This window comes from Labeo rohita, chromosome 20, assembly GCF_022985175.1.
Source record: "Labeo rohita strain BAU-BD-2019 chromosome 20, IGBB_LRoh.1.0, whole genome shotgun sequence".
In the NCBI taxonomy this organism is placed as follows: Eukaryota; Metazoa; Chordata; class Actinopteri; order Cypriniformes; family Cyprinidae; genus Labeo; species Labeo rohita.
The window spans coordinates 24,573,114-24,591,614 of NC_066888.1; the positions used below are offsets into that span (position 1 = coordinate 24,573,114).

The window sequence follows — 18,501 nt, forward strand, 5'->3', positions numbered from 1 at the left end:
ATTTTGTATGATCCCTATTATTTTGGTAAAATAACATTTTGCACATTCTTCAAGGTGTATGTAACTTTAGACTTCAACTTTACATTAATATTTAATGTTTAATATTATATTCTTGTATATGCATTCAAGTATTCATGCATTTCCAGGACCACAAATCGCACCTTAGAAAATCCTCTGATATTTCCAGACTTTGCATCGCAGTGGGAGCCCTGCTTATTGTAAGCCCATTAGACAAATAACGGAGAGAGATTCAGAGCGAGTCTACTGTGTTAGAAGCGCATCAAGAACAGGCAGGTCCGTGAAAGCGCCGTTCCGCGGTAGGTGGTGCTAAACTCATTCACATTTTGTCGGTACCTCGGTGGGTACACAGGATGATTTTAATCGCGCTGGACAGCGTCCAGCGTCACTCACAGTCTCAGCAAGTCAGCGCGCTGCGTACGAGAGCAACAACCTCATTCCTGGATATTAGGCACTAGGGGCAAGTGCGCGAGCGCGGCGCGCGGACACAATTCGCCTTTCGTTCGCTGAGAGAGGAGCGCGCGAATGCTTTTCAAACTGAAATGAATCGTTAACGGCCGTTTGAAAATGAAGAGGCTTTCTCGAAAGCTGACTTTAGCTCTCGCAGCGCTGTTTTGGATAGCCGCTTTACTCTATTTCATATTGCTGAATAGCCGGAAAATACTACCTGACCAAAGAACCGAGCAACCGCAAGTGAAAGAGGTGAGTGATAACATCACGATAGGTTAGAAACAACAAACCTTGTGGACGAAATGCCTCGATTTGGGTGGTTTATTGGTTTTAAAAACCTGTCAGTAACTCTTTAATTCTGTTTTTCGTGTTCTGAGAGAAAATATTTGTGAAGGTGCGTCACTTTCACAATACCTGAGCCGACAATAAAAGGCAAAACAGTTCAATATGTATATATTCAATATACATATCTTGTTGGGTGTGTGAAAGAGAACAATTTAGTGAGATGAATTCCTTTTCTAAACTTATTCTGAACCTGAAGGAGAAATTTAGCTTACTTTTCCCTCGGGAGACGAAATAGTATGCTTTGCAATAACCTTTCACATTTTGTTTGTTGACAAATATAATTCTATAATAGCCAATTTTGTCTCTCCTCCTATTTAAGCGTGAATTCCTATCAGTCAGTATGATGGACGCACGGAAATAGCTTTAATATATAAGCGCGTACAAGAGGGAGCAGATATTCAATCTAGATTATTGAGTGAAAAGTAAATATTTAAAGAGTCTGTATGAAATGGCTTTAATTAACGCTATAAACGAACCAGGAGCATTTGTACACCTGGCATTTGCTTTAGAAACAGTGTTCAGCCACGTTTTGACTCGAGACAAATCGCAAATGAGATTTATCTCAGTTGTTTCTCATCAATGAGTTTTATAAGGTTTATTTCTTAAGAGAAAGTCTATTTTCTCTTGACAATCATCTCTCATGTGGCTTATCTGTTTTGGAGTTTCCGAAGAGTCTCTGTTTGCTAGGACACGAGTCTGAGATTTCAGCATGAAATTAAAAATCGAATTCCTCCAAAAATGAAATTACGTGAGCTATGTTGTTCACATACATTTTATTTCTCTAAATTTTTACTGTATGTACGCAGCTGTGTCATTCATCCTTAAGGCCACTGAAGAGAAACATCTGGGACAAAACAGATTCTTAAAGAACTCTGTTAAGTCTATCAATAAACAAACTTGAGGTTTGAACTAATCATATACTTTTCTCCATATATTATATATGTTTCCTATTAAGATGTGGGTCAACATATTGATTTTTCATTTATGCCAAAAATCATTAGGATATTAAGTAAAAATCAAATTCCATGAAGATGATTTTGTACATTACCTACCATAAATATATCAAAACTTAATTTTTGATTAGTAATATGCATTGCTAAGAACTTCCATTTGGACAGCTTTAAAGGCCATTTTTACATTTTTATTTATTTATTTATTTATTTATTTCACCATCAGATTCCAGATTTTCAAATAGCTGTATCTCAGCCAGATATTGTCCTATCCTAACAAACCATACATCAAAGAAGAGCTTATTTATTCAAAACATAGACTCTTATGGCTGGTTTTGTGGTTCAGGGTCAGATATTAAATAGTTAGTTTTATGTGTGAGATTAAATAGTCAATGAAGCAATGAATAACTTCTCTTGTTCTGAAGATTTTACCAGGAGGCACCAATCAATAAATAATTCCACTATTTTGTTCCGTATCAATTCAGACTAAGATAGAAAGAATGGGAGCAGAAGGTCAAGGATATTCACAAACAGTATAAAGCAAGATGATTCACGTATGTGTTGCATTAATAAACTGGTCTAGCTGCTATTGCTGTAAGATGCTTAAATCTGCAGCAAAGTCTTGTACATCTTGTAAGTCGGTTTTTCATTCAAACAGCGGCTGGTATATGACAATAAAGTATCACTGAGGGTAATGGGGTATGAAACATGATGTATGAAGTAATATATCTCAACACTGAACAACACTATAGAAAGGGAAATATGAAAACAGTTCGCACATGCTCCTTACATCTGTAGAGAGACTGATGGAATTTTTTTGGTATAACGACCAAGACAAATTCTTAGCTGGTTGATGCTTGAGTAGTGATGGATTTGGCTTTTTTAAAACTCCTTTTCTTTCTCTGTACATCTTTGTGCGAGTATGTAAAACTAAAAATAAGTAAAACAGTTAATGTGGCCGTGAAAAGCGCCGGGTGAACGATTTTGCAGACACTCCCCCTTTAAATACAACTAAGCCCTGGGAGAGAAATGTCTACTTTAGTATTCTGTGTTGAACATCATGTTTCCATTTGCTGTTTGCTTCAATATCTATTTTCTGTAATAACCCTGACAGGGAAGGCCGAACCTGCAATAGCTGTTATTGGCGAGGAGGAATGTGAAATACAGGGTTGGCGCAGCGGCTGTTGAGGTGAATGCGGTGTGTGTCACGGTGGCCAGTGTGTTCAAACCATTCATCAAATGGTGGTGACATCTCACTCAGATTCGATGGGAAGATACTCCCCCATCAGCAGAGTGATGCATTATCTTTATAATGGTAAGGGAGGACTGAGATATCACCCATGACATCTGCTATTACCATGATTCATGGCAGATATGTCCCACAATACAGATTACACAAGAAGACTGTGTTGTTGTGGGGTATATTCACAGAGGCTTCGTGTCACCAGCGTTGAGGTGTTAGACCGGACAGATGGAGTTTGATGGACTCATCATTTGCCTGCACATGAATTCTGACAGAATGTTGGAATGAATCATTTTAATGCAACACCGCAGACCAATTTTACAGTCGTCCACGACTTCTGTACCTGCTGAGAGTGTGCTGAGGCCTTTAGAAAAAGGAGCAGGGTTTCAAAAGAAGTTCAGATGTGTGGTTTTGTGCATTGCAAGAGGGCAGAGGCTTTGGTGGAGTAGAACGCTCTATAAAAAGGACCCACACAACCACACATACAGAGTACAGACGACAGGACAGGGAGGATCCAATTACCACTTCCTCAGTCTGTCCTCCTCCTCTCATTAGAAGGCTGAGCTCTGTGGGAGCCAGGGGAACACTGAGCCCCAAACGTGGCACAGCTCAAATGCCCTGATCAGTGACTGTGGAGCATCAAGGAGCTAATGATTTCAGCGGGGAGCGTGGGGGTGGGTGCGCGAACGCTGCCTTTTGAAGGCGAAATAAAATTGTTAGGCAGATAGGAAATTTGACACATTGATTCAGAACCTGTCATCTTTTTTCATGTGCTAATTAAATTCTGTTTCTATTACTGAGTATGCTTAATCATTAAAAGGGTTCATTTTGCAGTGAGTCATTGTGCCCTAATCCAAAGTGTTGAGATTACCAACGATGTTACATTTTTACTAGCGCTCTCACCTTTTGTTATTTAAACACTAGCTCAGCCTGTAGGCTTGGCATGTCGCTTTAAAGTTGCTTGGCTGTTTTAGACAAACTCCGAATGGATGAAGTGCCCGTGGTGTTGTGAGTAATAAGAACTGAAGACTGGACTGATATACTGGGCATAATATACTACACAACTTTTTTTGCAGTCTGGATGAGTCAGTGCTAGTTGCAGAAAGTCAGAGTCAGTCTGATTTTGTGCAGTCTGGTTCGATTCTGTCATTTATTACTCACCCTCATGTCGTTCCAAACACGTAAGACCTTCGTTCATCTTTGGAACACAAATTATACACAAAGATATTTTTGATGAAATCTGAGAGGTTTCTGACCCTGCATAGACAGTAACGTAACTGACACGTTCAAGGGCCAGAATGATAGTAAGGACGTTAAAATAGTCTATGTGACATCAGTGGTTTAACCGTAATTTTATGACGCTACAAGAATAATTAGTAATTAATGACAGAATTTAAATTTTTGGGATAATGATAAAGTATCCCTTCAATACATTTCACAGAAAATCCATTTGCTTTAGACTATGAATCCATCCAGTCGGAGGATATCAAACATATTTAATATTTTAGCCGATTTTGGAACACACTAGTTGTGCATAATGTCTAGAAGGTACTATGTTTGGAGTGTAACTGGCTTTAAAGAAAAGTACATTCTATGTTGTAAATATGGGTATTATGAATGAAATTTGGACGTACTGCATCCGCCATGTTGTTACTGTCATGTGACAGTTGCGTTCCATCAGGTGCACTTTAGAATCTTGGCAAAATCTTGGAATCTTGGAATCTTAGTAGTTCATCTGGGTACTTTTTTCTGAATGGATGGATGGATGGATGAATACAATGCCCAGTTTTTGTTCTGTAACCATTTATAATGGCAGTGAATGGCTGTTGATATTCAATAGTCCAATAGAATCTAATAAAGTGCATCCATTCATCAGTGCTCCACATGGCTTAATAAAGGCATCCTGAAGTGTATCAAAACATTTGTGTAGGGAAAAATATCCACATATCCACATCAGATACACATATCTATATTTAAAAGAGAAGTTCGCTTACAGAACAAAATTGACAGATAATTTACTCACCCCTTTGTCATCCAAGATGTTCATGTCTTCCTTTTTATCAGTCGTAAAGAAATTATGTTTCTTAAGGGAAAACATTTCAGGAATTATCTACATATAGTGGACTTCAGTGGTGCCCCCAATTTGAAGCAAAATGATCGGTCATTTTCGAAACAAATTGACAATGTAAAAAGAGCAATGCAAAGAGCATTTGATCTTCTTTGCATGTTCACTTTGTAAACACTGGGTCAGTACTTCTGCAGTGATGTAGGACAATTCTGAAGTTGGGGAAGAAATGAGATGGGGGTTTTCGACATACCCTAACTGTATTGAGCTGGAAAAAAACAATTCACGCAGAGAATAGACAAGACGAGCGATTGAGAATAAAAAGTATATAAACTGTCAATTTGTTCCAAAAATGACAGATCGTTTTGCTTCTTCCTCAGCTGGGATAGTTTAAGGTCCTTTGAAGTTGCATTTAAACCGCATTTTAAAATTTCAAACTTGAGGGCACCATTGAAGTCCACTATATGAAGAGAATTCCTGAAATGTTTTCCACAAGAAACATAATTTCTAATCGACTGAAGAAAGACATGGACATCTTGGATGATAAGGGGGTGAGTAAATTATCTGTAAATTTTTATTCTGAAAGTGAACTTCTTCTTTAATACTTTATAAACAGTAATCTCATATATTTTTGGGTGAACTATCCCTTTAAATTTTAATGGATGAATTAAGAGATGCTTTTATAAGGCTTTTTAAAGCACCTAGCATGGGCTTAAAATTGTTTGCTCTAAAAGATTACGTTTATATAAATACCTTTTATTTTACATAATACAAATATATTAGTTTTGTGAGAACTGTGGGAGTTTTGTACAATAAAGGTAGATATTTAGCTTATATATTTGTTGAATATGTCCCAGCAACCCAGCTGAAGAGCCGTGCGTACTTGTATTGAGTCTGCATTGTTTACCTGTTGGGCTATGTACACATGCAGACAGACATCTTTAGCTGTTGCTCACTGAGTTTCTTAGTGCCTCACAGTGAGCACTGCATTTCTAAACCAGTAAGTCAACTAAAAATAATGTGTGTTCTGTCTATTCTGTGTCCAGAATCGACTCCATGAGAGACTCATTTGATTTGGGTTCCCTAATTATTCAAATGTAATTTTAAAAATATATACTTTTGCGTATCTCTAATGAGAACATTTACATATTGTTTGTGTTATGAGAATGTGTCTATCTGCATTTGAATATCAGCCTGACTTTTAGACAGACAGAAACCACCTATATTATCTGATACCGATATGACTTGGAAACTGAATTGGCAAATGGAATAGAAAGCCCAGCCATTATCATGCTAAGCAGTCTAAAGAAACAGACATGTGCAATTACCCACCTCTATTACTGGCTGTAAAGATGCTGTTGTGGCTGTTGTAAAGCAGCAGGCCATGACATCCCAAACACACACGCAATACTGTGAAAATCCGTGTGAGCTCACTGGTGAATTCTTAACTCATTGTGTTTACAATGCCCTGAAGTCCACTCACTCTAGTAGTACAATTTAATAGCTCAATATTAATGCTGTTGTTTTACTGCAAAAAGAGGGTATAAAGTTTCTTGAAACGATTCCAAGTGAGAACTTTTAGGGCCAATTCACACCAAACGCGGGCAAACGACAACGAGACACATTCGTCGAGTGTGTTACCCCTGTTGGCGTCTGTTGGCATTAGTTGGTGCTGACTGAACATGTTGAATCAGCGTTTGTTGGGTTTGGTAATGTCTGAGAGGTAACACTGTAATCGGTTGGCTGTCGCCATTGGTCTGTGCCTGTAGGCACAGTTTAAAATGGGCCTTTACGTTGTGGTTTGTGCTTGACTTTTTAGTATATATTTTTTTTAGAGTACTTTTTTTAAAATTCAGATGAGTTTTTCTGATTATACTTTTATATTTTACATGTCTGCACTTGACTTCCATTAAAGCTTATGTTTTGAAAGATTCAGTGCTTTTTGTATAACAAAACAAAGCAAAACAAAAAAAAAAGGTCATTATATTTTCTGTATCCCCGTAGTCCTAATTAGCAATACCTCTGAAACTGCACCTGTCATAAATATGCGTCATTGATTTATGATGTGTGTTTTCATTGTAACAACCTTTGCTGTTGTTATAAGCAAAATCTCTACACAAAACCGAATGCTAGTGGCAGTTATTTCCATGGAGGGCAGTAGCTACATTTGAAAACGCAGGAGAGAAGGAAGCATCATCATCAGTCAGCATTCATACAGGCGTCTGGGGAGAGACTAGCAACCTGCTGGCATGGGTAATCACCAGCCCCAACCATAACCAACAGCCTGCAGCCCCCTTAATGGTCTAACATCAGCAAAAAAGCTCAAGGAAATAATAAGTGGGAAAACATGGAAACTCTCAAGCTGCTGTCGGTGCAGAATGTGGAGGTTTATTAAATTATGATTGATATGGCCTTATGGATTTCAAGACGTAGTGTGTTCAACCCTCAATATTCGTGACTACAGCTTGCTGTGTGCCTCATATTTCGAGGGGTTTGGTGTGATGGTGCTGCAGAATGCTGAAATATTAATGACTTTCTTATGATAATTGAGAATATTGCCTACAGCAACTTTGTTTACTTTTTCCCATTCTTTTAAATAGTTTACTGAACATGTCTTTCCACTAAATGAACTTGCTTAAATCAGAGTCTTGGGTTTTGCAGTGGATTGTTATTATTTTTAGATTACTTTCTCAAAGATGCTAGGTTTTGGTCAGACCTATAGGAAGTGTCTTTGACTTCTAGTATTACTGTGGAACAAGACAACAGACGGTGAAATATGGATAGGCTAAATAATTACAATAAATCTGATTGCTGTGTTTCTATGATGTTGTAGATTTCAGATGCTGAGTGGGATGACCTGCTGGAAGAGTTTGAAGAGAAAAGCTACCTCAGTGCTCACAGATGGAAGCCAGGCCAGGACCCCTACAGTCTGTATGCCTTCAATCAAAGAGAGAGCGAGAGAATCCCCAGCAACAGAGCACTTAGAGACACCCGACATTACAGGTAAGCCCTGTGTGTATGTGTGTGATCTATATATAATATCCACCCAGTTCATATTAAATTAATGAAGGTGCATCTGTGAGTTCTTGAAAACTTTTAGAAACTGATGAAAGGTGTACTGAGATAAAAAAAAGAGTAAGGATTAAATTTCATGAGCAACATTTTTATGAGTAGTTCATGGCTGGGTAGCGAGCGCTTCTCAGGCTCTCTAAGGGAGATATGCTATGCTGGATCATGCAGCATTTACACTGCTATTCAAAAGTTTGGGTTTGGTAAAACTTTTAAAGTTTTTGAAATAAGTTTCTTGTGCTCACAAAGGCTGCATTTATTTGATCAAAAATATAATAATAAAAAACATTGAATATTCACTGATATTTTAAATGATTTGGGATGCAATGTTAAGAACTTTATCTGAACAACTTTAAAGGTGATTTCCTTAATATTTAAATTTTTTTGCACCCTCAGATTCCAGATTTTCAAATAGTTGTATTTTGACCAAATATTGTTCTATCATAGCAAACCATACATCAATGGAAAGCTTGTTTATTCAGCTTTCAGATGATGTATAAATCTCAATTTGTGGTCCAGGGTCACAAATCACCATTAGGTGGCGGCAAATAACTGCATGAGTGAGTCATTGAGTCATTCATTCAACAGTTTCATTCAAACAGCTGATCGATTCAGTAAGGAAAATATAAGATAAAAGTTAAAGGGTTAGTTCACCCAAAAATGGAAATTAGCCAATTGTTTACTCACCCTACAGGCATCCTAGGTGTATATGACTTCCTTTTTTCAGATGAATGCAGTCAGAGTTATGTTAAAAATTATACTGGCACTTCCAAGCTCTATCATGGCAATGAGCACGTTTCTCTTCATCAGTCCAAAACAAGTCCAATAAAGCGCACCCATCCATAATGAAAAGTGCCTCCGGGGAGAGAAAAAAGGTAATAATCTAAAACGTAATAATCACTTTAATCTACCTTGTGCTAACAGTTGTACATGGAAGCAGCTCTGGGTGGATGATGTAATACGCTAATTACAATGGGCTAATTTTCATTTTTGGATGAACTTCTTCTTTAAAAAGGGCATTTTTGCTCCATTATCTTTAATTTAGAGGGAATTCTGAATGTATTTTAATAGACACATTTTTTTGGGATATAGTCGATAATGTCAAATCGCATAACGTTTAAACAACAGTTACGATGTTATTGTAGACAATATATAGTGCACACCCCTACTTTCTACCATATGCAATGGGCAGCAAATGTAATAACTAACAAAAAAGAGGTGGATCGGTGCTCTTTCAGAAATTTAGCATATACGATTGATTGTGAACATGCTTTCATTTGCATTGCTAATTGAGCTTCTTTATGAAGGCTGTCTGTGATATTTGGCAGCTCTCGGTGGCAACATGACCTTGTGGTATTTGTAGCTCGTGAAATGAGACTGCTCCTGGCCACAGTACGTTTTCACTCTCTGCAGCACTGTGGGAGGTCAGTCACTCATTAGTGCATGTCACTTTCGTCAGTCAGAGTGCCACATTTCATTTTGCAGCTATTTCTGGATTCTTTTTGTGTTTACCATGTTTACGCCTGATATTAGCATCCATCTCGGTTAATCAGATCATGTGTGGTCTGCTCTGACAGATTTTCTCATGTTTATACCTCATGTGACCACTTGTGATCAGATTTCACTGTGGGGAATGTGTCATGTTGATAGTGCAAAAAAATACAAAATAAAAAAAAAACACTGTCGCTTCCAAAAGCTCATTGCGAATGTTATGCTTACACGGATTCCCAGGGATTTACATGTATTGAATAGGCTTTTCCAAGTTATTCTATTTCAAAGCTACACTTAACCAACAAGTTGGTTAAGGATGGTTGGTTGATAGATAAGTAGGCAGTTCTTCATTGTTGTCCCAGACACATCAGGATACATAATCATTTACACTACAAACGTGACATGGTCTAAAATGTTTCTGATTACCAGTAAATGTGTAGAAGTGATCACTGTTCACGTGTTTAGATGTTAAATCCAGGTATAAACAGGGTCAAAGTCTCATGTATTATACACAACTGATGAATCTTTTATTTGCATTCCCCGAATATAAACAAGAACTTTGATCATAACTTTCTCAACATCATAGTCTGAGTTCAGAAATGAAAAATAAATATACTAAAGTGTATTTAAAATACATTTATTTCAGGCTAAGTATACTACAAATACATTTACATATTATGTACTTAATAAAAATACCCTGCAATTGTACTTATAGTATACTAAACTGGTATATTTAAAGTCTGCTAAATGGAAACAACTAATTATGTACCTAATGCACTTTTAATTGTGCAGAAGTAGTGCTGAAGTCCAACTAAAGATATATTTAAGTGTATATGATTGTGGAACTACTTCAAGTATACTTTAGGTACACATTAAATATTTAAAGACTGATATTATAAGATCATGCAATCCTCATCAATAGTGACGTTAAAACATATTTTAGGCTTAATATTAAGAAATGTGCTTTGTGCACAAGTAGTACACCAAATAAAGTTTAATTACAAATTTATATAAGTAAGTCTCAAGCAAGAAATATAGACAAACCCAGCAATTGGGTCACACATTTAACCTAACCGCTGGGTCAAAACAACCTAACCGCTGAGTTTGTCCATATTTTACACAGCGCTAGGTTGTTTTTAACCCAGCAGTTTTTAGCGTGTATACTTAGTAAAAAAAAAAAAAAAGAAAAAAAGAAAAAAAAAGCATTTTAAATCTAGGCACAAATAAAATAAGCAGACATTTTTTTTTAATTTTCTTAGTTTTAATCACTTTTTTATTAAATTAAAAATTTAAAATAATTTATATGCATAAAACAATATACATATTAGTAGACTAGGCTTATTATATATTACAGTTATATTACATTTTGTAACAACAGTAACTAAAATAGCCTTATTGGGGTCTAGTAAACATCATATGCAGACTTTTCTGAGAATTGCAGATGTATTTCACAATGTGGGTCCACGTACTCACTCTTTTGTCAACAGAGAAAATTATTGATGAATTTGCCTTGTCAACTAAAACCTAACCATGGGGTTATTCTCAGTTGCACAGTCTCCAAAAATATGCAGGTATGTGTCAGGTTTATGAGAAATCATCTAGAGAGCTTTTGGGGCCTCTATAGTGGTGCAATATTATTCTCTATAAAATAATTCATGCAGGGGCTTGGAGACAGTAGAGAGAATCTCCGATAAAAGGTGAGGAGGCGGCTCATTATGCAGGCCCAGTGCTCTAATGCTATATTCTCTCTCTCTCTCTCTCTTTTTCCCTTTCCCTGTGTCGTCTGTTTTCTATGTAACCCTCATTTCTCCCTTCCTCTTACACGACTCAAATGCCTTTGTAATTACAGTAGGAACACCACACTCATTGTTCATGCTGTTGTTGACCAGTAGCAATATTGAAATTTCCAGGGAAATGCAATCAAAGTGCCAACGTTACCTCTTAATTAACTTAAGCTGAAATTGAACAAACAAAAGATAATTCTACCGTTCCAGCAGGAGCCACTGTTTCATTCTGGCTTTGGACGTCAGTAGATGCAAGGTATTTGTTAGTGTTGACTATATTTGGTCAATAAATATAACCTCGCCAGATTTGTATGTTAGGCTTCTTGGATCTTGCTGCATTTTCTCCTACCGCATGATCAGATTAGAGTTTATTAAGCAACCTAACACGGGTTATGCATCCGCAATGAACATCTGCACTCAGTTTACACATTCCTTCAGGTGTCTTCAGGCAAGCTTAGTCATATCAATGTGGAAAAGGCAAAAAATGCTACGTCTCAGGCTGAACTGGCAGCGCATTCAATCAAATGCAGAATGAGACTTTGACAGCCATCTGTGGCAAGACCCTGGTCCTTTCACTTAGCCTGGTGCCTGAACCTCATTTTGCTGCAGAGAAAAGAGCCACCACCAGAGGAAATTAGCATGAACCTCAATTCAGAAGGACTTCCATTCCTCAAGGGCTAATAACTGATAAGCTCGGGCGCCAGGAGCTTTGCAAATGTTGTTCATTAAAGCTGCCATTTATTCAATTCAAAAAGAGACTTACGAGTCACTGCGATGAAACACCGGGGAGGGGGTGGAATATAACCATAGCACAGAAGGTCTGTAGTTTTTAAGATTACTAAAACACTTGATGAATTTCACTGGGAGTGAAGATTCTGTAAAGTGCGCTTGCATTTTTACAGTCTACTTTGCACCTTCTTTCAGAAGAATACTTTCAGGATTTCTAGTTTTAAATTGTTAATTTTTATACAACATTTACTTTTACACAAATTTTACTTAGTTCTCAAGTGATTCCTAAAATAGCATGCTGATATAACAGTCCAACAGCAGTGGAAGTTCTAAGTCTTTGAATCATTTATTCTATTGATTTGTTCAAACCAAACAAGTGACTGTCTTTATAAGTGAGTTACTGAGTCATTTATTTAACCAATTCGTTTAAAACTTTGATTCTTTCAGGAATAATTACATTTATTTCATGCTATATTTCAAGTATACTACAACTACATTTACATATTATTTACTTAGTAAAAGTATCCTGCAATTGTGCTTATAGTATACTAAACTGGTATATTTAAAAAAAAATTGTACTAACTATTTTACAACTAATTTTGTACTTAATGCATTTTAATAGTGCTGAAGTATATTTGATTGTGCTGAAGTAGATTTATTGCAAGTATACTTTAGGTACACTTTAAATAATTAGCATTTAAAGACTGATACTATTTAAATATCATACAGTCCTCATAAATAGTGACATTAAAATGTATTTTGGGACTAATATTAAAAAATGTGCATTGTGCACAAGCAGTACTCCACAATTTTTACATCAGTAAGTCTCAAGCAATGTCAGTAAATATGTTAACAGACTTGAACTATACTTAGTATAAAATGAATGCATTTTAAATCTATTACTTTTTTACTAGAGGAGTCATTGAGTGAGATGAATATATATGTGACCCTGGACCACAAAACCAGTCTTAAGTAGCACAGGTATATTTGTAGCATTAGCCAAAAATACATTGTATGGGTCAAAGTTATCGATTTTTCTTTTATGCCACAATCATTATAAGTAAAGATCAAGTTCTATTAAGATATTTTGTAAATAATTAGTTTCATAAACATATCTATTAAGATAAATTTAATAAATATATCAAAAGTTAATTTTTGTTTAGCAATATGCATTGCTAAGAACTTCATTTGGACAATTTTAAAGGTGATTTTCTCAATAATTCGATTTTTTTTTGCACTGTCAGATTCCAGATTTTCAAATAGTTGTATTTCACCCAAATATTGTCCTATGCTAACAAACCATCCATCAATATTTCATTGATACATCTCATTTAAGAAAAAATTACCCTTATGACTGGTTTTGTGGTCCAGGGTCACATATGAATATATGACTGACTACATTTTGTAAACGTGTCACAATATAATTTCATTCTAACAAAGAAAATCCTGTTACATTCCAAACTACAAGTGCATCCCAGGGCAAAAATGGAATAATAAAAAATGTATGATATAACCCATTTACACTTCAGATTTAGTCTGGGATCATTTATGCATTCGTAGATGACCACATTTGGCAGACAGACATTTATTGTTGTAAATCTACCTTCATTTCTTGATGAATGCAGTCAGGGACTGAACTCTTTTACAGCCATTTATGAGTGAAATGTTACTATAATTCAGTGAGTTATAGCTGCTGTAATGACATTCAAATAGCCTACATGGCAATGGTGAAACGATGAATTTGTAAATCAATACAGTGTTAGCAACTACAATCAATAGATCTCTGCAATGATATAAAGCCATTATGCTGAGCACCAACAGACTTTTTAACATTGCAAGGACGCTAAGTAAATAGATGTAATTTATTCAGGTGTAAATATCCATTACAGAGCCTGGCAGTCAGTGAAAATGTATGCACGAAGGACAAGATTGAAGTGAAATTCTTTTGTTTCCTTATTAGCAATATATTTGGAAAAGGTTGCTGTTTATTGTCTGCCTTTCAGCAACATGATTGACAGTTTTTCACTGATGCCTTTATGACTTGCGTTTTAGGCTTCATATTAGAGAAGTGTCATTCTTTCCTCTAATTAGAGTCAACCACCCTGTATCTACTCCCACTGCTGAGTGAAAACGGGCATGTGCATGTGGCATTCCTGAGAGGAAGTGCCTCAGATCATCAGCAGTAGCCAATTAGACAGTGTATTCACACCAGCATCCTTGCAAATCAAGCACAGGCCCTTTAAAACTGATGATCTCATGCTCATTATCAACTCGAGGAACCATGACATCTCTTGTTTCCTGTGCCTTATCAATAAAATGAACAAAACTGCTTCTTTTTGGAGGTCTTTGAATATTTTGGGCCATCTACTGTATACATGAGCTTGTTTAATTCTCATCGTAGCTCGAGCTTAACGAAAGGCATGCTGTCTCCCTGGGCCTTTCAGGCTTGCCAAGGTTGAAACAGTGTCACTCGGTTCCCTAGAGCTCTTAGACATCCTATTGTGTGTATAACAAAAGCAGCACCTGAAGGACGTTTGCATCTCCGCAGAGAATCTGAGACGTGAATGCATATTTTTGAGATAAACTTCCTGGTCGGGTCCTATCATTGTTCCGTGTATAATAAACAATAAAACATATGCAATGCAATTACTCAGTAGAGCAGCTTATTTAATTAGCTTTTACTGCCTTTTCCTATTTGTCATATGCTGTATTTCTATTGGTGAGGGCTTATGTTGTGATTTTTGTCCAGCAGTAGCAATCGCAAGGAAAGTGAGTTGGATACATCATAATGAGAAACGCTAAGACCACATTCCCATTTCCCAATTTTCTCAGGGATGCATCCATCATTTTGGCGAAATATCAAGTACACAGCAATATGCTTCCCCTTTCCCAGATGTTGTTTTCTGACAGAAACTCTAATGATGTTCTGTGTTTTGCTGTTTAAAGCATCCCCCTATCTCAAAAGACCTTGGGCTATAGCTGCATTGAGCGATGGATCCCGCTCCCAGGCTGCCTCCAGTAGAGGCTTCAAACAGCATATAATGCTGTGAACACAGCCCTTAGCTCATAAACTCTGTTTAAAGCTGATATAACTGTATTCATGAATAAGCAAAGTAGGAATATATATGTACTTCATTCCGAAGCAAATTTATCATGACTGTTTAACCCCCAAAAGTTATGTCATCAAACATAAATACATCTGCACTTTACAGTATATGTGTTCTTCCAACCGAGCGCTGATTCTCTGATTAAACCATTTTAAAGGCTCTGGCTTATCTAATGATTGGTGAAATCTATATCACGTTATTTCACAGTTTGACTCAATATTTAAATGATTGCATTAGAGTGAAGAAAAAGATGGAAAGGCCTAAATTACACTCTGCTAATGCAGTAAACAGTCAATTTCAGTCAGTTCTCACTTTTTCACTAGCAGGCTTTCCAGACAAATTGGCTCTGTTTCAAAACCAAGTGAATTGCCTACATAGGCAGCATTATTAACATCATTCACAAGGTCCTTGATGCAAAGACTGTTCCAAAGGTAGACAGCATAACTCAGATAACTAATTGACCATTTTGGCCCAATACCATTATGCTTATTAGAGTGTGATTGTGAGTTTTTGATAGAAGTTTTGTGACTACAGTATGTAGTTTGTAAGACTGCCTGTGTGGGCAGCAGACAGCAAGGCGGCTCAGGTTGGAACAGAGCCATTAATTAGCCAAGCCATATTGAGCCCAAAATTAAATATACATTCACTTAGGTGATTATGATGCAAGTATGCTGCTACTAATATAACTAATTTAAGTTTGAATAGTGGGTTTACATTAGACCACCTCAACTTTTTAGTGTAGTGATATAAAAAGTAGTTTAGTGATGTTCACAGATGTGTGTACTTGTATAAAGATAATGCATTTTTATGTTTTATGTTTATGAAAGCCATAACAATAGAGCACAACAATGACCGTCCACTTTTTGTACTGGTACTGGAAATATTTTACCCATTCATTGGTTTTTTTTTTTTTTTTAATATATCTTCAATAAGGGTTCTCAGTCATTAACCAAAACAGTGGCTCCAAGATTAATCAGAACTTTTAAAAAAATAAAATCTGATGGAAAATAAATGTTTACTGCATTAGCAGAGCATACTTTATTATAGATTTGTGACGCATTCCACATTAAGTGTCAATTTTTTTGAAAATGAGATTTTCATTGATGTATTGTTTGTTAGGATAGGACAATATTTGGCTGTGATACAACTATTTGAAAATCTGAAATCTGAGGGTGCAAAAAAAATCTGAATATTGAGAAAATCGCCCTTTAAAGTTGTCCAAATGAAGTTCTTAGCAATGCATATTACTAATCAAAAAATAAGTTTTGATATATTTACGGTAGGAAATTGTCAAAATATCTTAATGGAACATGATCTTTACTTAATATCCTAATGATTTTTGGCATAAAAGAAAAATCTATCATTTTGACCCATACAATGCATTTTTGACTATTGCTACAAATATACCTGTGCTACTTAAGACTGGTGTTGTGGTCCTGAGTCACATTTAGTTTATAGATAGAATGTGAACTTTATTGGTGGATAAACTACTTGTCCCTTGAAGCATTGTGAGTGATGTAATTAAAACACGAACATTAATATGTAAAGCTACAGAATAAAAACAATACAAATAGCACAAATATTTAAAGGGATAGTTCACCCAAATATGAAAATTCTGTCATTAATTACTCACCCTCATGTCGTTCCAAACTCATAAGACCTTCATTCATCTTTGGAACACAAATTAAAATATTTTTCGTGAAATCTGAGTGCTTTCTGACCCTGTATAGACAGCAACGCAACTACCATGTTCAAGGACATTGTTAAAATAGTCCATGCAACATCAGTGGTTCAACTTAATTTTATGAAGCTGCAAGAGTACTTTTTGTGTGCATAGAAAACTAAAATAACGACTTTATTTAACAATTTTTTCTCTTCCCTGTCAGTCTTTGTGAGACATGCGCAGAAATGACAATTTTAATGTCTAAAATAGGCCTGTTTCTAGAGATTGTCTTGGACCCCATCTTAAAGGGTCAGATGTATTTCTCTCCATCTGTGTAAAAATGAAATGATCATTGCAGAAAAGATGTGTGTATGGATTGGGAGCACCCCATCCTGTCTGAATCTAGGACACAAGCTCTCTACAAAGGCTGTCCTCTGTCTGTTTTTACTCTGTATAGGCTATTCTCATACACCAAGGCCAAATAGCTCAGTAGGTAACCTATTATTCCCATAACCGTTTTGCAGTAGTCATTATACAGTAGCTTTATGTTTTGAGTCGGGAAGGCTATACATATACTTTATCACATAACAATGAGTTGGTCATTTCGATCTTTAGTTTATTCTTGTCCACTTACACTTTTTACAACCAAAACCTTGAGTGTCTGGTATTTGTGAGGTGGAGCACTGCAGGGTAATGGTTGGTGTTTACCACAAGTCAGAATGTTCATCCTCAAAACAAAGTGCTTTTTACTGGCCCACTCCTGCTGCTGTTGGGGTGAAGCGAAAATGCTATTTATTTTTAATCAGATCCTCCATTATTGATGCTCTCGCTCCTCTGGGTTCTGCCTGCTGTCCTTTCCATTCTAACCACATGTTCCCTTTTCCTTCACACAATGGGGTGCTGTTGGCCTGTTAACACAGGCAACATCTCTCTTAACCACGGCCCGTGTTTTATGTTGTCTACTTTTAAGTGCTCACTGGATACTAAAGCAGCTTAAAAACACTCAGTAGTTGCTGTTGTTCGCCATATGCTAAGGGATGACTTGACCTCTAACATGTTTGATTATTAAGTAGGTGTAAATTCAGCAAAGGCTTTGCCACACGTTAAACTTGATGCTTAATTAGTACCACAGAGTCTCATTATTTTGACTCCCTCCTGTCTCTCCCAGGTGTACAACACTGCACTATGACCCCGACCTGCCATCCACCACCATAGTGATCACGTTTCACAATGAGGCACGATCTACCCTGCTGCGCACAGTTCGGAGGTAAGACTTAAATCCATTAGTTCTATTCTCATATGCTGCCACTATGCATATTTGTTCCATTTCCTTTTTGTGTCACAAAGAAAACACGTAGCTTTTAGCCCCCATTGAGCTACATAAAACTGAACACTATTATTTCCTTTTGCCTCATTCACTTTCAGACAAAATGTGCAAAAATGGCACCTTTAGGGATATAACTGCTTGTCACTGGAGTTGTATTCTCAAAGGAATGGCTTGTATGTTATTTATCCCTAAAAGGTTCATAGTCGTACCTTAAGGGTACTTATTATTATTCTAAAGTACTAATATGCACCTTTTAGCAG

At 36.5% G+C, this 18,501-nt stretch overlaps 1 protein-coding gene across 2 annotated transcripts in view; it reads left to right on the forward strand.

The window, feature by feature from the left end:
• The first annotated feature begins 391 nt into the window (after window positions 1-391).
• galnt14 (UDP-N-acetyl-alpha-D-galactosamine:polypeptide N-acetylgalactosaminyltransferase 14 (GalNAc-T14)) overlaps window positions 392-18,501 on the forward strand; it is a 46,352-nt gene continuing 28,242 nt past the window's right edge. For both annotated transcript variants that reach the window (XM_051139337.1, XM_051139338.1), the window contains exons 1-3: window positions 392-720; window positions 7,905-8,074; window positions 18,083-18,181. In XM_051139337.1, coding sequence (XP_050995294.1) covers window positions 586-720; window positions 7,905-8,074; window positions 18,083-18,181 — 404 coding nt within the window. In that variant the 5' untranslated portion in view covers window positions 392-585. The remainder of the gene's footprint in view (window positions 721-7,904; window positions 8,075-18,082; window positions 18,182-18,501) is intronic.